Source organism: Halichoerus grypus, chromosome 3, assembly GCF_964656455.1.
Source record: "Halichoerus grypus chromosome 3, mHalGry1.hap1.1, whole genome shotgun sequence".
NCBI lineage: Eukaryota > Metazoa > Chordata > Mammalia > Carnivora > Phocidae > Halichoerus > Halichoerus grypus.
In genome coordinates, this window is record NC_135714.1 from 69,167,163 (window position 1) to 69,192,782 (window position 25,620).

General features: G+C 36.1%; 1 protein-coding gene across 13 annotated transcripts in view; it reads right to left on the reverse strand.

The window, feature by feature from the left end:
* MAPK10 (mitogen-activated protein kinase 10) overlaps window positions 1-25,620 on the reverse strand; it is a 318,671-nt gene that overhangs the window by 19,237 nt on the left and 273,814 nt on the right. For all 13 annotated transcript variants that reach the window (XM_078068890.1, XM_078068894.1, XM_078068897.1 and 10 more), the window contains one exon: window positions 725-788. In XM_078068890.1, coding sequence (XP_077925016.1) covers window positions 725-788 — 64 coding nt within the window. The remainder of the gene's footprint in view (window positions 1-724; window positions 789-25,620) is intronic.

Here is a 25,620-nt window from a genome sequence, read left to right on the forward strand (position 1 = left end):
CCTATAGTGATTAACTCCTTCAAAGCAGCTAAAATATTTCTTCCCTTCAGAGCTTCCATTTATGTTCTTCCTCATTTTAACCTAATGGTTTGTTATGATCTGCATTTAATTTTTCATATTTATTCTACTCTGTAGTTATTTATATTAGTTTAAAAATTCTTCATAGTTTCTGGTTTATTTCACCCTGAGTATAATCTTGACCATGTATTATGTGCTTGGAAGAGTTCTGGTGAAAAAAATGAACTAATGTATTTATTCATTATTTTCTTATTTTGAAGGATAAATAAGCCATTTAGATACATATATTTTCTATTTAAACTTTCAAGCCCTGTAAGTGAAGTGAATGAATTCATATATTACCTATCTTTTATTTTTTAATATCTAAGGCCATCTTAGACATAATTTTGTTTGTTTTATGTGATAATTTTATGTACAAACATGGAATGTGTCATTCTGAAATTTTGAATTGAAGCTTGCCCTTCACCATGACAAATACTTTGACAATCGGTACTATTTTAAAAAGTGTTAGTAATTAATTCCTTACATTCTTGAGTAAGTGCAGTATTGTTATTAGTATGAAAATATAAAGTTTGAGAGCTTTGAAAATGGTGTGAGGAAAATGATTATAAAATCATCTGTTACTAAATTGTTTTAAAGGGAGACGCCTCAAAGATAATTTCTGAGTTTCAATAAAGCAAAATGTACATTTAAGTGGTAGAGTCACCTTTCCATTCTTCAATGGTGTGTTCTCTTTCGTCCAACTGTTTGTCGTAAATCTGAGGTGGAGGCTGCAGAATAAAAACAAATGATAAACTTTGTGTAATAACTCAAATATAACTAAATTCTTACCTTGCTATGTGGGAGTACCTTGCTATTCATTGATTTGGGTGATGATCAGAACCTCATATAAATTATGGGTAATTGCAGTGGTGCAGAAGTTAAAATTTCCCCACAGACTTATGAAGGATTCATTTATATACTGATATTTACTGCTGACCAGATAAGGCAGCAGAATCCAAACTGAGAGCTCACTTCCCAAACCTGATTCAGAACCAAGTCTAAGCAACTAACAGCTAGTCTTTAAAAAGCAAACAAGATATTTGATTACAAAGACCCAGAAGCTGTTTCTCCCATTCACTTTCCCTATAACAGAACCCTACCAAAACTATCCCCCACTGATAAGATTTTGTTCCATTTTTGGACCCGCCTGAAGAAGAGTCTTTAATACCTCTCAATAGACCATAGTACTAGTTCTTAGCATAAAGACAGATTTAGATCTAATCTACCTTTTGTTTTTTTGTGAAGCATCATAAAATACCTTTATATATAGCTGTGTGCCTTGTATTTAAATGATACTTTCCCCCCTCAGGTCAAAGACTCTGCCAGCTGTCTATAGAGGTGGGTCACCATAAACCCCTGAGGGCCACTTGGGAGACATGATATGACAGGGCCTTCAGTCTGACTTATGGAGTCAGCATTCCTCTTGCTATAAAGATTTCAGAGATGGAAAAGGAGAAATTTTTCACAAATCCAGGTGCCTTCCAGGAAGGAGGGTCTCAGATAGATTCCCTGACCTCTTCTTCCTGATGAAAAGGAATAAGATCTCCTGATAGGGGAGATCTATCATGATGACCTAGGGTAGCTCTACTTTAGGCCAAGTGACATGGAAAGAAAAATAAATCTCTTGGAAAATATATCACCATAAGTAGATAGAGAAGGGGCTAAGGAGCTCCACTGGCTGGCAATGGATTGAATGAAAGAAGAGCTACCAATTTCTGGTGCCACGAGACAAGGCGCCCTAGAATTCATCCTGTCTTACACTCTAAAAGCAAAAATTGTTGTAAGAAACTAAAAGAGTTACTCAATAAAGTGACTCAGGACTATGAGGACAGGCGTCCCTCAAAAATGGCTGTCATAGGAAGGCTTTGGATAAGACTTTCAGAAACAGCTCTGGGCCTCTGTTGGAGACTGTTGGCCCATAAGGCACCTTACTACTATAGTGGCCCTTCTTTACTGCACTTAGAACCTCCTGTAGCCTGAATCATGACAAACATAAATATTCATTCTAGCCCTGATATGCTGGGGCAGCCTCACATACTACAGAGGTAACTGGGTATGAAAACAGAAAAAATTTCCCAGTTGGGGTGGGGCAACTTAACACAATACTGAATTATTGAGAAATAACTAGTGATGCGGCCAAACATTCCTTTAACACCTGTCAGTTGCTACTGAGGCAAAAGGCTTTAAACCAGCTACTGTGATTCAAACGTGGCTGGCTGAGTAGTCTTTACCAAAATAACTAAGCAAAATGAGACCCCACCCTATCCCATGACACCAGTGAGAACACAGAAACACTGACTACTTAAAGGTGAGGGGACTGGGTGATTAGGCACTGCCTTCAGGACCTAAGGCAGAACACTCTACCCAAAACTATAAAGGATTCCGAAATTATAGGAATATTATGATGTAGTGAGTAAAATAAAGTGGTTTTTTTCGTTTTGTTTTTTGTTTTTAATTTGTGAAACTATCATGTAAGTAAGCTAACACAAAGCCAAATTCTGGTTATGTAAAGACACTTGGCCAAGGGCAGGTTTCCTGCTTTGCCTCTTCTTGAATATATGTATTGCTGAGGGGAGGTCCCCTGCCAGACACAGTATGCACAAGCTCTCAGAGGTCCTCAGAGCTCTATGCCTTGTTGGTGCCTCTTTCTTCTTCTAACAATAGACTCAGCTCAGGATCCTGTGTGGTGGCTTCTCCATGCAATGGATTTTTCCAGTCAAGTTTCAAAACTGAACATGGCTCAAGAGTACAGTTCCTGCCAAAGTGCATAAATGCTATTTTCTCTTTGCAACAAAACTATTTTGAGAGAGGCTTTCCTTGGATCTTCATCATACAACTGTTGGTAATGTATAAAGCATGAAGTACATAGACTCTAACCACGGACAAACTACAAAGAGAGAAAAAGTACTGAGCCCAAGATTTTTCCTTTCAACAAACCAATAGGGCTGTAAAATATACTTGCATTATAGGTATGGCTGAAAGGGCTACATGTTCAGAGTAGTGTTTTGTTTTGTTGTGTTTTGTTTTAAAGAGGCGAGGTAATCACCTGCAGTGGAAGGGTACATTCAGATAAAGATGTCTTCCACATGATAATATAAAAGAGGAATTGACCAATAATCTAAAGAAAGTAATGTCATATCCAAACAAACATATATATATGTCCTTGGGCAATTGTCCATAACACTCCCTGCCTCCATCTTCTAAAGAGAAGCTGGTGTTCTATTGCTCAGTTGTTCCCTCCCCCTCCCCTTATTAAACAGGAAAGATTCTCTTTGCCCAAGTACAAATCTAAATAAAAAAGAAATGAGGAGCAGGGATAAAGAAAAGTGCTCCAGATAATATTTTAGGAGAATTTAGTAGATTTGAACCATTTGAAATGTGAGAAAATTAAGGATGAAATGAAATTAAGGATAATATATGGAAAGTTATTAGAGCTTGTGACTTGCATGTTTTTGAATATTCCCCAAGAGACTGAAGATTCTCTTTCAGTTATTTTTGAAGATTTTGGACTCTGCTTCTTTGCTTGAAATTCTTAAAGATACTGAGGCATGAATTCAAATGGATTACATAAACAATAACTTAATATGGATTAAATGTCTTTTATATTGATGTTATTATATATATATGCATAAATCATTTTAATTAAATGAGGTAACACATGAACAAATACATAATTACTATGAGTTAGTAAATATTAGAATCAATGTATTCATTTATTAAATTCATTCATTCATTCAGTAAAGGTCTTGGGCATCTAATATGTACCAGACTACATTAGAAATTGAAATCTCAAAACTGAATAATATGGCTGCAGATCTCAAGGAGCTCACAATTTAGTGGGGTAAGACTGATATAAAACAGAAAATTAATACATAATATGATAAAAGTATGCATATGTATATGGGATAGAGTGAAGAAATCCTAACAAAATGCTAGCAAAACCTTTTGCTTCTTGGAGTAGATGACATCTGTACTAGTTCCATGAGCAAAAGATGTGTGAGATGTTGTCAAAAAGAAAGGAGAAGAAGAAAAAGATGACTCCAGGCCAAGGGCACAGAACCTAGAAAACAGCATAGCAGTGGTGGTGGTGGTGGATGCACATTTCTTTGTATGGGTGCACACACATGCAAAGAGAACTGGAAGCAATTCTGTGATAGTAACATATAACATATGTGGTCAGAAGTGACAAGAGATAAAAGCTGTGCCTAGAGAAGATGGGTCAGGCAAAGGCTAGATCAAGGATGGTCTTGGGTACCATGATATGGAGCAAAGACTTCTTCCTGAAGGGGAGGAGAAGCCACTGAAGAACTTAAGAGAATGGCATGAACAAATCTTTGGCTGGATTAAAGAAAGACATACTGAAAGCATAGAGAAGAGTTAGGGAGCTAATGCATGATCTAGAAAATAAATTAAAAGGTCTGACTAGGGTAGGGAAAGTAAAGATGGATAGAAAATATAGATTTTATAGATTAAGAATAATTAATAAATAGTAATAAATCAAATTGGTAGAATTTTGGTTTTGATTAAATGAGAAAGAAGAATAATTCCCAGATTTCTAAGCTGAGCAGCTGGACAATGATGGTATTTATGGAGGCATCTAAAGAAATAGAGAATGGAAAAAGGGAAATGAGATTGGTAGAGAGAGAGGTAAGCCAAGTGCTATGTGGGCAGAGATGCCTATTTGAGAATTAAATAGATGATCTGATGATTACAGGAATGTTGGCTAGAGATGTATAGATTTGAGACTATCAGCAAGAGGTGTTTGTTGAAATCATGACAGTGCATGAGGTCACCCATAGAGTGAATGCTGGTAGGAAGAGTAAAGGGCCAAAATGGACCCCTGTCAGACATCAAGGTTTAAAGGTTGACTAGAGGAAGAGAAGTACACTAAGATGGAGAAGAAGGAGAAGGAGAAGGAGGAAAAGAAAGGGAAAAAGGAACATCTAAGAAATACATAGATAATAAAAATATTACAATGCTATAGAAGTCAAGTGATCAGAGAGTTTCAAGAAGAGGAAGTAATTCTCTATTTCTTGTAAATGAAACAAATGAAGATCTTGGCTTTTAAGGCACCAGAAATGCATGATACAAAGCATGATTTTGAACCCCACAAAGATTTCCAAACCTCAAAACTGCCACCACACCCAGACAGATCCAGATAGATCCTTGAGGGAAGACTTTAATATCAGATAGCACCTAAAAAAGTGGAAAAATATAAAAGACATGTCTCAATACCAATATGGATATTGTATTTAATAAAACAAAAAGGAACTGCAGAACAAATTGTCACACACACACACACACACACACACACACACACACACACACAGTTATAATGCTCTCAGATCTGCTTTCCCAACTATCTTTGAAAGTTTGATAAGCCAAGAACACTGTTCTCTATCTAATTAAGGGAAGTAAGTCACTTTTTTTCCCTTCTGAGACAATACCATGTGCTAGGCTCTTTATATATGCCCTTTTAAATAATCTTTAGATCAAAAAACTAAGATGCAAAAGAATTCTTTTAAAAATATCTTGAAGTCACATAACTAATTAACAATGGACTTTTTAAATTAAAACCCAATTTGAAGAATAATTCAGAGCAAATGGTAATAGAGATTAACCAAAAATAAGGGATAATGAAACAATATTTAAAGTAAACATCTTCCTAAAACAAGAAATAAAAACACAAGCCAATAGGGTGACTGCATGTCTCAATTTGCTCAAAATAGTTCCAGTTTGTGCTTGTTGTCCTTATAGTTACTAACAGTCCTCAGGCCCTTCACTGTCACAAGTGTTTGGAGGATAATTATGTGAGCACCCCACATAGCAATGTTATGACATGGCATATCTGTGATCACAGGTATACAGCAATTAGAGGATGAAACAAATAACTGAATTGCAACATATTCTATTACTGGGGTCTCAACAATCGCAGCTCTACACCCTTTCCTCTCTAAGACATCATGTCAGCATTTCCTTCCATTTTCTCCATTTTTAAAAATGTAAAACTTATCTATAAAATATGGCTTTTGCCAGAAAGCATGTAAAAGAGTACAATTCTACATAATAAAATTGGGATTTAGCAATATGGATTCTGTTGGCATTCTTTTGAGTTCTTGCTGCCAGGCATGAGTTCTTGCTGAAGAGATCTCTTTAATCAGTATTATTCAAATTCCTAATTGATTCCCCCAAAGTACAACTTGCTCTCTTGTGACTTCATTTTATGTCACATATTTAAGTAATAATTTAGTAAAATGTCCAAATTTATTCTTTCCTTAATCTTCAAAATAATCCTGCCTTCAACAGCATCATAGAATGTTAGTGATGGAAGAGAGTTTAGAGATTATCTAGTGCCACCCTTATGCAAATTGCAAATGAGAATATAAAAACAGCACAGGTGATTTGTCCATGATCATAAAGTTAATTGGTGGCAGAGTTAGGAATAAAATGCATGATCTCTTACGGGAAAAGATCGGATGGAGGAATTCTTCTGGGTTGCAGAAAAGTTAAGTTGAATAATTCAACACTTACAAAAAGATTTTCATTAGTAACAAATTTGAGCCTGCCACTCTGATTTCTGTTCCAATTTTCTGTCAGTCTACACACATAGCTAGATCTGGCAAATATCACTCAAGTAGTCAACACTTATATCCTGAATGCTTTTTGTCAAAATATCTTGGACAACATCAAGACCTCTATACATGTGAATCTCAAAAGAGATGAGAACCAGATATGAGAAATCTAAGTCATGCAAAGTTTTTTCTATCCATTTTTGAGCCCTTGATTTAACATTGTTTCTGTATCAGTCATGTTCTGAACCATATGACAATCATCAAGTTGGTGTTTGTTTTCTGCTTCTTTTGTCCTAATTAAGCATACAATATGGTTTTGTTCCACTTTTTCTCTTTGTGTTCTGCTGTCTTGTTGAAAATGCCTCATTTGAAGGCTTTAAATAGCATTTTCTTTCAGTGTGTGCATTCTCTATTAATTCGGAAGCTGGATCAAAGAAAATGATATTATGTCCTATTGAAATGTGCTTTGTTTTTTCATATTGACTTTTGCAGCTTGAAGAATGTGAAAAGATGCACAATTCATTGTAATGCTTCAACCAAGAAGGGTGGATTTGGGTATAAAATCAGATCAGAAAATCCATTTAAAGAAATGTGCAAAATTTTATATTTCCTTGAATCTATGATTATAGAATAACTTTTCCAAATGTATTTTAAATTGTTGGTGAGTAGAACTTCTTAAAATTTTAACCTCCTGAGTGGAAAATAAATATTTAGAAGGAATAATTTTATATTGCACTAAATGATACGTACTTTTAAATAATTTTTTGACTAATGACACTGTTTATTATGTTCTAATTTTTTTTCTAAAACTTTATATCCCTGTAACACCAAGAACAGTTCATTATCCACAATGGAGTTCAATATTTGCTTAACAGTCTTACCAACAATCTTCCAAATTAATAGAAGTATAAGAGCAATATGCACAATTCTCAAAAGAGCTGACTAAATATTGTTATTTTCCAGAATTACGTAGGTTTTCTATATTGTAAACTTACTATGCAGTAACCAATGACTTTGTTTCCAATTCCCAAAATTTCAGTACCTTCTAAAAGTAGACAAATGACAATGTGTAATGTACTATTGATTGATTTTTTAAAATCTCTCAGGCAAGTTTTAGGAACTATGTCTGTGCTCTTGAATAGAAATTAAACAATCTAATACTATGAATGAAGTAAATGCCCTTTAAAAGTCTGATGAGTTGAGAATACTCCACAATGGGAGATAAAAGGCTAATAAAATCTGTCTCTGATAAAATACGATTAATTCTCCTTTCCTAAGTTGCCTTACGTTTGGTTCCTAAGCGAGGCCTGAGAACAAGTGCTCTCAGGGGTATCCTGTCAGGGCAGAAAGGAAGACAGGTAGACAAGCATGAACGGCACAACAGAGTGACCTTAACAAGAACACTTGGGTGCTGAAGTCAGACTGTGCTATGTCAGAGTAAGTGTGAGGTAAGAAATGAAGACTTGTGATATGGCATCACTCCTTTAAGAAGTGTTTTGTTGGGGGTGGGGGGTTGGTAAAGAACTGATAAGCTTTGGCAGTCTGGATATAAGGGGGCTGAGGAAAGAGTTCAGGAACCAGATCCTTGGTTCAATCATCTGGGTAGAAAGTAGTGCCATGGATTGAAAGGTGTGATGTGGGGGAAGAGAAGGTGGCGGTTTTGTGTGAATAGGAGATACAACCATTTCAAAATTTTGACATGTTAATTTTGAGACGCCATTTTTAATGCCAGTGGTATTAGACTTGTAAATCTGGAATTCAGGACAACTTTATGGGACAATGCCTAGATTTGAGAGTCATTTGTGGTCATTAAAATGAAGGCTGTAGTCAAAGATAAGATTCCCAGGGTAAAAAGAAATTAGGTCTATAGGAGAGAACTCCTGGGCTTCATAATTCTAAGAGAAGAAAAGACAACTCAAACAACAATGGAGACTGGAGAACAGGAGTGGTGTCACCACAGCAGGAAAGGAGTAAATATGTCAGGGCGGAGAGTGTCATCAGCCTATTCAAATAGCAAAGATGCATAAGATGACAGTTTTCTTTGGACCTGGCACGTAGGAAGCCACTGCTGACTTAGACAGTTTCAAGGCTTGAGAAGTGAATTACAGTAACTGTGAGTAAACAAAGGCTAATTTGTTACAGAAACTTGACAATAAAGGAAGTTACTCCCATTGCTAATGGCACCTTCCACTTATAAAGGTGTAGTAAAAAAAAGAAATTGGCTTTCTTTGTTCTTTAAAATGAAGGCAGCCAGACAATTGTATAATTACCAGTGTAAGCTGACAAATGAACAGAGAAAGAAGAGACCCACATGCAGAAAAGAAAAACCATACACAAAAAAGTACTGTATCCTGAGTTTTCCTGGACTTTGTGTACCCAGGTCTATCATAGCATGATCACTGTAGCCTCCCCGACATCTTCATTCTGGTACCAGTCATACAAAGCTGATTTTTATATATTATTTCAGTTAGTCCTTATAACAACCCTCCTTTTCTAGGTATACAGCTAAAGCATGAAGAGATTAAACAATCTATAGGTAAGTGGTAGAGGCAGTGTTTAAACCCAAATCCATCTGATTACAAAATCCATGTTCTTTGCAACCAACTATAGTTTATAATATAGTTCCTGCTAATCCAACTTGTGGAAATAAATATATTTAAAAATTTTCTTAGTCAACAAAGCAACAGAGAATAAGAAAAAAGTGAACAATGGCTTCTCCAGCTGGAGAAACCCTCAAAATGCTATTAATTAATATTACAGACACAAATTTCCAAATCCACGCCATCAAGGGGTTAGTACGTGCACTGTATTGTGATGCTGCCACCTTGTGGTTGGAAAAAAAAGCAAACATTAAGTAAAGATGCTTGACTATGAGTTCATCATTTCCATCAATTTGCTCTCACCCAGGAGTTCTCAACTATGGTTGCACATTGAAGCCATCTCTGACCTTTTAAAATGCTGATGCCTGAATTGCACCCCCAGAGATTTTAACTTAATTGGTCTGGAGTGAGATCTAGGCATCAGTATATTTAAAACCTCCCCAGGTAATTCTCATGTGCAGCCAAGATTAAGACCTCTGTTCTAACTATTTATACAGTAATCAAAGCAAGTTTTGTCATTTGCTTAAGTATGTTTCATTTGTATGGATGCAAGAGAAAATATCACAGAGAAATTATGTGATTTTCTCTCAGTCTTCAATGATATATATTTCTTGGTAGAATAAAATATTTTGTGGACAGAAACCATTATATGCTTTAGTTCTAAAGAAGAGGAATGGAGAGATTTATGAGTTGTAATTAAAGTGGACATGAAATTTGTATATCATAATCAAATTTAGTCTTCGGCCAAAGTGACCAAAAAGAATCTCTGAGCCTCTTGAAAAGTCACAGATTTCTTGACAGGAACAATGAAAAGAGTACTGGTCTCAGAGCACTGTTGACTTTGACACTGGTAAGATGAGTGACCTTGGGCAAGTCATTTCATTTGCTATGACTCTTAATTACCTGGAAAGAGTTTCATAAACTGCTTTATTTAGGAGGAAGCAAATTTCAAATGTGTAACAAATGTCCTTCCAGGTAATTCGGCAAATTGCTTTTGAGAACTTCTACATGCAAAGCATTGTATTATAATTTGTTATATATGAAAAGCACTATAAAGTTGTCTGGAGACATCACAAGCACTAAGTGACCAGAAGAACCTTTGAAAGCTAGCAATGTAAATTTTAATTATAATGTGAACTAAGTATAATTAGAAAGCTTAATTAAATAATGCTCTAGTGGCTTACAAGAAAGTTAAATTTAGATTTCTCTATTTTTCATTCTGTTCTGTAGCTTTCTCAGATGTTAGGTCACAAATTTATTAGCTTTATGCCATCAGAAAGCTTAATCATGTCTTGAAAATGGAAATTCTCTTTACTGTTCCCTGGAAATTAAAATTTTCAATGGTTCTTTAATCAAAAAGACTGAGTTATTGCACTACCAATCACCCAGTGTCCAAGTCATAAATCCTTCCGTTTCATTCATTCAACATGTATTTATTAACCAACTACTACATGCTATAATTCATTCTTGAATTCTACCACCCTAAATCCAAAAGCTAAGCATTTATAATTCATGTTGGTTTTAGCTTCTAAACATCTCTTTAATCTTTTGCCTACGTCTACCCTCAGGCCACCATCAGTTCTAACTTATGTTACTACAGATTTATCCCCCTGCTTTCCATCTTCCTTTTTTCTACTCCAGTCTCATTTTGCAGACAGAGTGACCTTCTAAAGGTTCAAATCTCATAATTTTATTCTTCTGTTTGCTAGTTTTGAATGGCTTTCCTTCACACTCAGGAAAGATTACATGCTCACAATGTTTAGTCACTCCTTCTTTGCCTGGTTCCTGCCCACCAGCCCAAATGATTTCTCACTTTTCTTCATGGAGTTACCCCCAAAGATGTGCAGTTCTTCCAAACCTCTTCTAACCCTGGGATTTTTGCATAACCCTTTCTTCTGCCTGTCTTTTTTAACTTGGATAGTTCTTGCTTTACCCTTTGTGTTTCTATTTAGATATTAGTCCCTCCAAGGAGCCTTCTCTAACCCACATTGCTAAGTTGAGTTTTTTTCTATGTGCATCAATTAACTTAAAGTTTGGACAACTTTTCACTCAACATCTACTTGTTTTACTTCTCACTAGACAGGGTGCAAAGTCTTAAGGACAAAATTATATCTTTGTTCTTCAGAGTCTAAGACTGTACAAAGTACCTAATAGGCATTCAGTAATGCTTCTTTGATAAGATAACATTTGAGCAAAGATTGGAATGAAGTAATGGAAGAAGCCATATAGATATCTGAAGGAAGAATGGTCAACGCAAAAGAAACTGCAATGTAAAGACCCTGATGGGTGAGATTGCTTGGTATGCTTAGTGAACAGCAAGGAGGCCAGTACACTGAGCAGAGTGGAAAGGGAGGAGTATAGAAAATGAAATCAGAAAGTAGTTGGGGGTAGGGGTACCTGGGTGGTTTAGTTGGTTAAGTGCCCAACTCTTGGTTTCCACTCAGGTCATGATTTCACAGTCATGGAATCGCAATATAAAACACCTTTCTTACTATGGGTTATGATAACAAAATTTGGAACTACACTGAAGTACAGCCTTGTAAGCCATTGCAATTACTTTGAATTTTATTATAAATAGGATGAGAAGCCAATGGCAAGTATTAGTTGAGTAATTATGTAACCTGTTTCGTATTTTGAAAGGAAAACTCTAGCCATTTGGAGAACAGACTACCAGGGACACAAGAGGACTGGAAGACAAGTTGGGGACTATGACATGGTCTAGGGCAGAGATGTTGTCTGTGTAGACCAACAGATGAGGAGTGGTCCAAGTCAGGAAATATTTAGAAGGTAAGGCCAGTAAGATTGGTTGAGGATAATCATTTTCTAGGGTTTTCCTGAGGCTTAAATAAGATTGGATACGAGAGAGGGTTTTATAAGCACTAGAAAAGTGGTCAGCACAGGACAGTTGAACTCAATTCAAATTAAATGTATTGGGGGGCGCCTGGGGGACTCAGGTGCCTGGGTGGCTCAGTCGTTGAGCGTCTGCCTTCGGCTCAGGTCATGATCCCAGGGTCCTCGGATCGAGCTTCCTGCTCCGCAGGGAGCCTGCTTCTCCCTCTCCCACTCCCCCTGCTTGTGTTCCCTCTCTCACTGTGTCTCTCTCTGTCAAATAAATAAAAACAAAATCTTTAAAAAAAAAAACAAATCAAATGTATTGTTCATACAACATGCATCAGTCACTGCTCTCATCACTGTTTTCTGCACTGAATTTCTGCTCCCAAGGAACTTTAGACGAGTGGAGCTGGGAGAGACAGACCTAAATGTGGTTCATTTCAGCATAACGTGTGATATGATAATGGCACATGGAAGGTTATAAAGAAATATGTTAACTCAAAATTTTGAGAAGCAGAAGTTTCTATTGCAGGACTTCCCACAAGCAAAGGCCACATTAGTTTCAGTGATATGTTATAAGGCAAACATGAGCTTTAAGAAGCTAGAAAAACGTTCTGGGTGAAAAATCAATACACTGTACACAAATATTGCTGAGTTAGCCTATAATTAAGGCCACATGTCATTTGTGCCTCTGCCCTTTAGTCACAAAACAGAAGCAAGATGAACAGGGGGGAATATCCTTAGCACTTCTATATTAGTAACATGACTCAGTAACAATCCATCCTAGGGACATTAATCAGAGAAAACTATACTCCTCACATTAGCATAAACGAACAGCCCTAACATGCAAATCCACAGTGAATACCGAAACATAGTTACAGAATTAGAAACTTTATTAAGGAAAATGGGTTTGTCTATACTTTACTGTCATTAGAGAAATTCTATTGTATTATAACTTAAATTTTAATATTTTTTTCAATTCCAAAATACTTTTATAAATTTAAAAATATATAATTTTTATACAGTTTTTTTCCCTCTCCTGCATCGATTTCTCTGAAAAATCTTAGAACATGACACAAAGATTCAGGATTAACAAAATTTTTCAATCAAGTCTAAAGAGTTCTACTAATCTAATAATTACTGCTTCTTCTCTCTATATGGATTCAATGGCTGGCACCTTATATAAGAGAACATTCATGTATCCCTTTTACACACAAAATGTTTATTAAAAAAGTGGTAAATATTATTTTAAATTCATTTCTATTCTATATTTTTTCAGTATGTAAATTATTAAAAGACCTTGTATATGTTGAAAAATAGAGCCTTTTAAAAGATATTGTGACATAATGAAATGAGCACTGGCTTAGAACCTTGGTTTTTAGCTGTGTGACTGTGTAAAAGTCATTTTAAAATTCTGTAAAATAGGAATAATGGTATCCGGAGGTAGTGGTAGGGTTTCTTTTCACTGGGGTAATGTAGACTAGAAAAATGGGTGGGAAGGTTAATAAAATAGTCAATATAAATTGATTAAAAACACTTCATTAATTCAATGAATTATTCTGAAAATATACTGTATGTTAAGAACATGTAGTGACTTAGATGAGGTCAATGGATGAAACAAAAAAGCCCTTATCCTCAAGTTGCTCCTAAAGCAGTAATATCTAAGGTATGTGTGGTGAGGACAAAGTGCTCTGAAGTAGGGGGTGATTGGGTAGGAAACAGAATCACCTGAGGGTGAGGAATTATTTCCAGTTAATAATTTGACCACAAGAATTTGACATACCCCACACATCTTGTCAAAAATCATTGTCTTGGGGCGCCTGGGTGGCTCAGTCCTTAAGCGTCTGCCTTCGGCTCAGGTCATGGTCCCAGGGTCCTGGGATCGAGCCCTGCATCGGGCTCCCTGCTCGGCGGGAAGCCTGCTTCTCCCTCTCCTACTCCCCCTGCTTGTGTTCCCTCTCTCACTGTGTCTCTCTCTGTCAAATAAATAAAATCTTTAAAAAAAAAAATCATTGTCTTAATGAGTGCCGATGAATTGATGACCATAATGAATTGATGACTGTTTCTCAGGTATGTTGTAGAAGACAAAAGGTTGAGAATCACTCAGGTTTCTTCTTTACAAACACAATCATAGAGAACTATGTACTAATGTAAGGTATATTACCACTCTCCCCCTATTTTTCCATTTAATTAATACATTTCACATAGTGGATTTTCTTCAAACAGAGCATGCCTTTTCATTCATTAATGAAATAGTCTAAGGACAAATTTAAAAAGAAAATAATTCTGAGCTTTTTATTAATAAGATAGAAATAAATGACACTTTTATTTACCTTATGTCATATAGGTTAAAACTGTTAGGTTTAAACTATTTCAATCACACCTGTAGGCTAAAAAGTCCTTCTTTAATAACATCATGTGGTTTCAAAGTTTACTGACCACTTTCACATATAATACTTTATCTCTTAAAACGTCGTTGGAAATTTAATAGGTTAAGATTAGTTGCCATAATTATACTACCAAAAACATCTCTGAATCTGTTGTTTTTTTCTTCATCCCCACTGCATTTGAAGTTCATTTTACCATCATCTTTTTCTAAGAGTTTATTTTAGAGAGAACGAGAGAGAGAGAGAGAGAGAGATCAAGAGAGAGAGCAGGGGGTGGGGTGGGGGGCAGAGGGAGCGGAAGAGAGAATCCCCAAGCAGACTCCCCGCTGAGTGCAGAGTCCGAGGTGGGGCTCAATCCCAGGACCCCGAGATCATGACCCGAGCTGAAACCAAGAGTCAGCCACCCAAGCAACTGAGCCACTGAGGCGCCCCAACCACCCACCCCCATCATCTCTTCTCTTAACCACTTCACTAGCTTCCTAACTGGTCTTTCTCTAATATTCATCATCCCACCAATGAGAAAGAATGGTCTATCTAAGACACACATCTCTGAATGATATTCCTCCAGTCACTCCCCCTACCTTCAGCATGGGTGCTCCCTGGAAATGACTTAACTGTGCTTCCTGACCTTGTCTCTGCTTTCTCATGACTCTCGTCTCTGATCACATTGCATTACCTCACAGTTCCTCAGATAAACTGCAAGAAGGTCTTTCTTCTCTTCTGGCATTTGAATAGGCTGCTTTGTTTGTCTAGAAGGAAGGTCGTACTCTTCCACCTCCCTTTCATTTGGCTAACTCTTACCCATCCTTCTGGTCCTATTTAAGACTTTCGTCCTCCTGAAAGCCTCCTTTGTCTACTAAAAGACAGTTTATACAAACACAATCATAGAGAACTATGTGCTAATGTAAGGTATTACATTAGTACATAACGTACTTTGGCTTCTATAGCACCTTTTCATAGAATTTACCAGAGTGGTTATAATTTCTCAGTTACTTATCTATCAGTCCTACCACACAATAAGCTACTAAATAACGGGAACTAGGTCTTTTTTATTAGTATAATTAATGAATCCTCGATGGCCATGTGTAATTGAAGTTCAATAAAAGTTTAGGGGATAAATGAAGTGTACCTGTCCAAGGTAGAATGAGGTCCTGAGTCTGGGTCTTCTCACTATAGACCCTGAGTGGTCTCCATTGCCCTCTACTATCTTCTGTATCATGATCTTGGTCTCCACACTCTGTCGCTCTTTGTTTTCTCCCATTGCCTAGGACCTCTTGGTTTGAAGAAGCTACATTATATGCTACAGTATTATAAATTAACTCATTGCAAGCCAAATTTTTTGCTTCGATTGTTGCTAAGACTTCTATTTGTGGTTGAGCTTATGAACTCTTCTGTGAGTGTATGTGTAAGAATTATGGCCAATTATAAACGTTTTTGTGTGATGAAACAGGAGTCACAAAGCAATGGAGTAGGGACCATGAGCAAGCCTGCTTCAGAAAAAGTGGGGATACATTGCCCTACTATGAAAATAGCATTATGGTGCATATGTCATGAAACAAATCACTAAAAGTGTTTTCTGCTGAACTTAGTCCAAAATAACAAACATCTTAAGAAATTTTCAGAAAAAGGGACTGAGGCATAGCATTTTATCCCTCACTACTTTTAGAGGAACATGAAAGGAGCTCAGTTTTCAAAAAAAGCACATAAAGATGGGAATCAGATTCTCCCTGGAATTAGAAGCTATGGGGAATTTCTTTTGGTTATGAATTAAAAGCATTTTCAATAAACAATAAATTCCATTCTTTCACAAGATATTGTAGGCCAATATTCCACAAATGACCCTGTGAGTCTCCTATTAAACCTTCACCAAGTTATGGAAATGGTTTTCATCATTCTTATGACTGTCTTGCCATTAAAAAGGGACATAATAATTTTATTATAGCACATACTCTGTGCAAGACCATAAACTTTTAATAGACTTATAAAAAGGGAGTGTAACCTTTTCAATATTCTGTTTCATCGTTGGATGAATCCATTTTACTTTCTCCTCACATATGATGGATGCCCTAGGGCCTAAGCAATAGTTCTCCACTTGGTAAGAAAATGTTCAGATTCAGTCTTTTCCCTGAATCTGAAGGTTACCATGATTTAGCACTCCAAAATGCTTCCTACCTGCCCTTTTCCTGAATCTGCAGCTCCCCAAACTTCCATGGACTTTTGGTTCTAGTACAGTTCTAGTGGCATGCTGACTTCATCTCTGCAGTTTTCATTTGGGGCTAAAAAAAAGTCAAGGTAAACATTCTACAGGTTTAATAACTGTTTTCACATGACTGCACATATATTTTCAGCATCATTAAGGATTATACTTTCTAATTATTTTCCCCTCTCTCCCTAGAATGTGAAACTTCTCAATTTACCTCTTAACCTTGATAGTATAACCAACTCTAAGTATGACTTCTAATGCAAGATGGTTGGTTCATTTAACTCTATGATCCCCCTGCATAATGAAGAAATTATGCCTTTTTATGTGTTTTCTTGTTCACTTGTTTGTTTCACTTTTATGTTGCAATGCACAACATAAACATCTTCTTGGAAAACAAAGAAACAAACAAAAATCTCTGGAGACAAACAGGGCAGAGAAAAATGGATAGTGCAAAGAAGTACATCCTTCATGAGGAGAAACAAAGTAGAAGCAAGATATAAGGAAATTTGGACTCACCATTCTCATGAAATCTGCTATTTGCTGTGGGACAATGCCACCACAAAGCTGTAAACGAACTTGCCAACTGAACTCTTGAAAGCTTCATAGCACAACAAAAGGGTTAGCTACTTGAAAAATAGACACTGGCTGCTAATTTCTATTTCTTGAAGAAAGGACATTTTTAATTTACCTAAAACCATAGGAAACTTCTTCATATTGTCAATAAATTTAAAAGTCATAATAATGAAAACTGAAAGCATGGTGCTTTATATTAATCAGTCATTCCCCTTACATACCCTTCCTAAAAAAAGTAGGATCTTTACAGATGAAAGATCTTTTCTTACAAATAAAAATTATCTCAAGGAAATAAGCTGAGATTTTCTAAGCAGTGCATTAATTCTTTTGGTTATGCCTGTAACTGATAGTCAACTCTAACAGTAAATTATCCATATTTTGTAGCCCCCTCATTCAAAACTTTCTGTGGTAGACGGTTGCTTTTTAAAATATTAAGAGTTAAATTCAGAGGTAATATCTCTAAAAGTGTCATAATGCTTATGAACTATCAATCTCTAGGATGATGTACACATGTAATTACAGGCATACAATTTTAAGACTTTTTTCACAAGCCCTGAAAAACCTATCCAAGGAAACTCTAGTGATAAATGATTCCTAGAACAAGAAAGCTACTAAGCTAGATTGTGAGTTCCTAAGGGCAGGGAAATGTTTCCCTCATTTGTGCATCTTAGCTTTGGTGCAGTGCTCAACATATGACTGGGATGCAACAAGCATTTGTTACACTGAATTGTGCACGATGGGCATGTGTATATTTTGGGATTTTTTTTAAAAAAGGAGGATATACTATGAGAATATACTATTACAAAGTTTATCATGCAAACCTCATTGAATCTGGTAGAGACAGAGAAAAGACAACATGTTAAGTAATAAGCAAGAGCAGAGTTAGAAACTTAAACAGGGCTATCCACCAAATAAGCATTACTACTAGGAATAGAACTGAGATGACCTTGAAATCACAAGGTTTCTATATAATAATTAACATGTGGGCCTTACATAAAACATCACCACCTCTGCAGTATTAGTTTCCTTATCAATAAAGGTTGTATATTGAAAACACTCATAAGGATAAGAGGATGGGTAGGAGTGCCTTAGAGCTGCCCTTGAACTTATATACACAGTAGTTTAGAGGAGATTCTTCTAAGAAGGACAAAAAATTGTGGGGAAGAAACAATCTAGTTTGATTATTTTAGCAACATTGCAAGTAGACAAATAAGGCAGGAATGCAAATTACCGAAGAGGTTATGCATCCTAGAGATTAGCCATTTTTAAGACCGCTACACAGCAAAGCTGTTGAACAGAGATTCTCTCTTCTGACCTACTCCTATTCTTTCCCCCTCTTTGTATTCTCTTTCTTACTATAAAATTTGGTAAGTTTTCATTGACAGAACACTTTACAATTCCAACATTGACTTCTTTGCTTATCACTTAAGGAGCAGCTCTAAAAGTGGAATGCATTATGTATTTTTTTCTCCCACAGTTTATGGATTACACTACTTTGTGGCATCCTAGACAAATGCCATAATTGAATAATCTCTTCTTTCCAGGATGAAAATATTAAGAAAATAAAATACACCCTCATAAATGCCTACTCCCTTGAGTTAAGTCAGTGGATCTCACAGTATCTAAGAGATCAACCAGGAGAGAAGAAAAAAATTGATAGATTTGGAAGAACTTGACAGAACATTTGACTAGGCCTTTCAAAGAGCACCAGATATGGAATGTCCTAGAAAAATAATTTCTGCTTTTCCCCCGCCTTTCAAAAAGAATTCTCCTTCAGTGATCTATTCAAGAGACTAACAGTATTTACTGTCTAAAGGGCTCAATGTAATATATGAAAAGAAAAACCTGAGCATAGACTCTACCAGTCAGTGAACAGGTATCTCCTGAGAATGAATTATTCAACTACTCCATCTTTGACACTCAAGAATATTCAGTGGATTCTGAATATCCCAATGAATTGAAATCAAGGAGAATGTTTTTCTTCAGTAGAACGATTTGCTAAAATTAGAGAAAAATGAATTAGTGTCTGAGTGAAGTACATATTTTTCTTAAAGTCATGTAGGGAGAGGGGCCACTAAAAGTAGGTGGCTAAATCTATGTACAACAAACATTTTGACAAGCTCCCACCAACATAATACATGGCATCAAAACAATTCCAGTGTGATTCAAAAGATATCTTCACTTTAACAGCTGAGGCACTGGGCATGTGAAATGCAATGCAAGTTATATTTTCTCTAGAAGGCAATTAGTAAATTGCTCACATTTTGCTGCTGAAAGAATACATCAGCATGAACAGATGGAAATTTAGAATTCTGCAAATGGCAGATATTAAAAATTAGAGACATTGATTTAACTTTCACCAAGCAAATGAGAATCACAAAATATGAATTGCTCTTTCTATAATTAAACACATAATTAGAGTGCATCAAATTCACAGCTATTGTAGCTCATGTTTCTTCCTACTTATTTCTAAATTTATAGACATTCTGAGTATAACAAACCTCAGAGTTCAACTCCCCACTAAAAGGGTCTTCCATGACAGATAGATGACACTAAGCTATTTCTCAAATTAAGCATGCCGGGGTGTTGCCCTAGCTTTTTCACAGCATGCTGTATGCTGTAATAATAAGAAATCATAAGACTCAAAGAGGTAGTCCTTGTGTTAGGACAGATGGAGATAACAGCTGAGAGAGGGATTCAGCCAGTTTATTAACTCTGTGTGAGCAGAACAAATCATATTTAAAAGAATTCATAGGAACATTTAGTTTGAGAAACAGAATTTAAACGATGGCAGTTTTAAAATGGAGAGAAGAGAGTAATGATACTTCACCTTACAGCATCACTCAGCAACCTCTTTGTCTTTCCAGCTCCTGACAACACAGGGTCACCCGTGAATTGAACACAGATTACTGTATAGACCAGACTAGTGATGGGCACTGGTGAAATATTTAGACTGATTGCCCAATTTAAAACACCATAGTGAATGCTATATCATACTATGGAAATGAAATCACTAACATTAAATATTTCAGGTCCCATTTTTAGTAATTCTTTTCCTTGCTCTGAAATGAGGTAGGTTGTTCTACTTGTAAAAATATTTAAAAGAACTTACATATAATTTTTGTTCAATATTTTTAAATTGCTAGAAACAACCTGAGAAATCTTTTTGAGAGTAATTCTCTTTATAAAAGCTCCATATAGGACTTCCCTGAGAAAACTCAATTCATGTGCTTTATCATATACAGATATGTCTGGTTGTAAGTGTGAAAGAAAAAACTCTAAGTTTTCCGATTTCATTTCAAGGAGAAAAAACATGATTGCAAGGATCTAAAAAAGGGGGGGGATTTTTTTTTATTTCTGACTAAAAGTGGGTGTACCCATATAGCATCAAGAAGCAAACTAGTAATAAGATCACTAATAAAATCCTCAGTCATACTCAGAGACATAGCATCATTTGTCTTTTTTTCTTTAATGCAAAGCAATGGAGGCAATGACTTTTTAAATGTTAAGAGACACTAGTTTTCTTATTATTTTGGTGAAATGTAATTTTTCATCCTCAACAAAAATTTTCAGATTACTACAAAAAAAATTCTTAAATAACTCAAACGTTGCAGGTTATGCAACGTTATGTTTGTTTAAATATTTAAAAGGTCTTTTCTACAGTTTGAGAGCTACTATTAAATGTTTTATAATACACTTTATTTCCAAAGTGCTTCCTTCTCAGGCACTCTCAAGGCAAACAAAAATAACATCTATTAACTGTTTAAGCATGTGTCTGTATCCCGTGGGGGAAATCAGGAAACAAAAACAGTGATTTCTGAATTTCAGATTTATGATTACTTCTTCTGAAGCTGTCTTCAGGACATGCCCTAACCTTTTGATATGACTCACCACAGAGAAATGTCAGCTACAAAGAAGATAATCCCCTTTCCTCTCAATGGGAGAGACACAGCCTATGCAGAAAACTGTTTTCCTTTATAACTCATTTATCTCATCCCCTCTAGATACTTCATGTTTAGCACAACAGTGTTAAACTTGACTGATTTAATAAAGAGATTATAAAATATTTAAAGCAAGCACATATACATTTTATTCAGTGGTTTATTGCCAAAAAGTGGACAACTACTGATGAACTATTTGAACAGTAGATGCATCAAATTCATATTCATGGCCACCCATATTTTTTCTTATTTTTAAATTTATATACACTCTGAGTCTAGCAGAATGCATTTAATGCATTTATAATTGAATATATTTATAAGCCTACTCTTTACCACATTGTTTTAGGAACTTATGAACTACAGAATTTAGAAGAAGACAACTGACTAAGCCACGGTTAATGAAGATAAAGATAATACAAACAATAAGTCATTCATGAAGTAGGTTTAAGAGAAGTGAAGACATGATATTCATAATCAAATGATATTAGTTTTTACTATAAAAATATATTCAAGAGAATAGAAAGTAGAGAATGAGAATAATCCCCCACCATCATCCTCAACCACTTGAATTTTGTCTGAAGGCTCCAGATAGTTAATATATTTATAGATGAATCTTTAAATGTCTTTCCATTACTTAGTATGCCAACTTCAGGATTCTTTGATTATTCAATAATAATCTATGCATTTCAATTGCTAAAACCTGGTCAGGGCATTGATTTATATTCAAAGCCAAATAGTTTTGTTTTTTTTTAAATCATAGCTAGAGATAGATGAGCATGATTTGTTAAGTATAATTCAAAGCAACCGATGCACGTCTAGTTAAAGATTAGAAGATAGTCATTGACGACTTAGTTATAACTGGTTAACATTAACAGGGACAAGTTATTACAGATTCTTCTTACATTCAGAAAATTATACACTAAAGAAGTTAAATAGTCAAATAAGATAGATAACCCATATTTGGAAGAATTATGTCCAGAGATGATAAGTTATAAGATTCCCAATCAATAAAAATTCCCATTAGCTGTTAACAGAATAAAAGCCCACCAACATCAATGAAAGCAGGAACCTTGTTTTTGTTTTTAAATTCACGGCTGAATCACCAGCACCTATAGGTCAGTGGGATACAGAATTTGGGTTCAATGAAATTTATGGAATGAATGAATGAATATTAAGCTGTTAACAAATGATCAAGGCCTGTATGAACAGCTCCATAGGAGCTGAATAAAAAAGAGAAAAGGCTGAGAAGAAAAGGAAAGACAAAGAAAGAAGAAATAACAAAGAGGTGGGTGAGAAGAAAGATTGATAAAGGGGTTTGTGTGTGTGTGTGTGTGTGTGTGTGTGTGTGTGTGTATTTTACCTAGTTGGCAGTGGCAGAGTAGAATTAAAGCAACCTAAAGGAAAACAGATGGCTGAATCCCTCATTCTCCACAAGCATACATTGTCCAACATTGGCTTAACAAGGTTTAGCCTCCTCATCAATCATATAACAAACAACTAAAAAAGTGACACCAACATATAAAAGGAAGAAAGTATGCACATTCAATTAAAAACCCAATGAGAACTATTCTTATGCCAAGACTATCAGATTGGCATAGTACTTGTGATTCCTTAGAAAGAAATTAGAGGTTATTAGAGGTAATGTTTACTTTATTTTTAGCTAGTGAAGCCCCTGAGCACCTCTTCTGGTCTCCAAAGTTTTATACCTTCCAGATTAAGTCAGTTTTACTTCAATTTTACTTAGAATTTTGGAGCTATGAATGAGGAAAGAACAGATAGGTAAGTGCCAGCCCTCACCCTATTTGCCCACAGATACTGTCTTCACCTTTCCTTTTACTGCTCTGTGTCTCAGAGGCTAGCCTCTGCAGGCTGCATTTCCCAGGCTCACCTATTAGCTGACTTAGGGTTGGTCTAGCTGACAGGAAGGAGACACTACTAGGAGATGGCGGGAGTGGAGAAAAGCCAGGCTAGTTCTCTTGATTCCTCTTTCCAGAAGCAGCTGTAGCTCCTCTGTCTCTGTATGTCTGACTCTCACTAGACAGGCCATCACTACCGAGGCCTGGGCTCCAGTAAACAAGATCCTCACTCTAGGGTTGGTAGTAGCTTCCTACAATTGCTAATCTCTGGGTTGTTCCAAGAGTACTTGCTCTTGACTTTTACATTCAAATCAGAAAATATCCTTAGCTTTGCACTGTTCAAAATGCCCTCTAGTGTGGCATCTATTCAAACCTCTGACGTCAGACCACATGTCTCTCCTGAACTGTTACCTGCCTGTCCCATCTGATTTGTCCACAAATCGGAATCAGCTCTCACCCTGAATTGCTCAAACCAAGCTCTGGAACCTGCCCTACTTTGACCACAGGCTTCTGATTCTCTTCTCAATGCTTTCTGACCCCATGCTTAGCCCTATTCTACTTTCCTCATCATGGTTTCTGGTCCTGTGTTCCTGTAGCTGCTCACAATTGGATGATACTCTAAATGTTGGTATTTGTTGAACAGCAGCACAAAACCATTCCAGAATGATCTCTAAGCTCTCATTTAAAATTTACCTTGAACAACAAAAAAGATTTACCTTGAACATATTTCCAGATATATGCAACATTAAAATTCACATATCTATTTGCAGATGGTATACCTGATAAGTGGTTAATATCCAAAACATATAAAGAACTTCTACAATTCAACCAACTCAACATCAAAAATAAAACAAAACAAATAATCCAATAAAAAATGGGCATAGGACCTGAAGAGACATTTTTCCAAAGAGGACATATAGATGGCCAACAGACACATGAAAAGATGCTCAATATCACTAATCATCAGAGAAATGCAAATCAAAACCACAATGAGATATCACCTCAACACCTGTCAGAATTGCTAAAAGGAACAACAAAAGAAACAGCAAGTGTTGGACAGGATATGGAGAAAGGGGAACCCTCACGTACTGTTGGTGGGAATGTAAACTGGTGCAGCCACTGTGGAAAACATTACGGAAGTTCTTAAAAATGAAAAATAGAAATACTAGAGGTGCCTGGGTGGCTCAGTTGATTAAGTTTCCACCTCTTGGTTTCAGCTCAGATCATGATCTCAGAGTGATGAGACTGAGCCCTGGTCTGGGTCCCCGCTCAGCAGGGAATCTGCTTCCCCTATCCCTCTCTCTCTGGGCTCCTCCCCCTGCTCATGTAAATAAATAAATCTCTCTCAAATAAATAAATAAATAAATCTTTAAACAAAATAGAAATACTATTTGATTCAGTAATTCCACTACTTGGTATTTGCCCAAAGAAAATGAAAACACTGATTTGAAAAGATAGACGAGCCCTTATGTTTATAGCACTATTATTTACAATAGCCAAAATATGGAAGCAACCTAAGTACCCACCAACAGACAAATGGACAAGGAACACGTGGTGTGTACACACACACACAAGAATATTACACAGCCATAAAAAGGAATGAGATATTGTCATTTGAGACACATGAATGGACCTAGGGGGTATTATGCTGAGTGAAATAAGTCAGACAGAGAAAGAGAAATACCATGTGATCTCACCTATATGTGGAATCTAATAAACAAAAGAAATGAGTAAAGGAATAAACAAACAAAAAGCAGAAACAGACTAAAAATGAAAAAAACAAACTAATGGTTGCCAGAAGGGAAGGGATTGGGGGTTGGGCAAAATGAAAGAAGGGGAGTGGGAGATCCAGGCCTCCAGTTATGGAATGAATAAGTCATAAGGACAAAAGTACAGCACAGGGAATATAATCAATGATATTCTAATAGCATACGGTGACAGGTGGTAGCCACACTTGTGGTGTAACCACAGACTTGTGGAATCACTATGTTGCACAGCTGAAACTAATGCAACATTGTGTGTCAACTATACTTCAATTAAAAAAAGGAAGTGGGACTTCAAAAAATAAATAAAAGAAAATTTACATATCTATGTTACAAGAAGATTGAAAAAAATGCATATTTCCTGTATAGTTGATGATCCTTTCATGTGCTTTCTTTGATAATGACCGATAAGATACAAGGGCAGACAAGAAGACGGCTAAAACAATGTCAGTAACTCTCCTCAAAGAGCAGGAAATCTGTGATGGTCTTGTAATAAAAGAGCTTAACATAGTCAGGTTAGCTTGTTCCTATAAATCCTTTTACTGGAGGCAAAAAATAACATAGTCCCTAAAGGAATGACATAGTAAATAATAAAATCAATAAAACATTTAAAACTCTATTAATTACCTTATGTTACAAACAGTAATGTGTGACATTACTGACTATTCTGGGCTTACATTTTCTAAGTGGTTATTTTAATTGAACTTCAGTGCTAAAACATGTGTTAGTCTGTTTCCGGGGTTATACGATCACTGGGAATCTGAAGACCAGGTTGTTTAACTCAGGATCTGTACAGGCAGATTAAATTCCCACCCAGCCTGTCCCAATTCCCA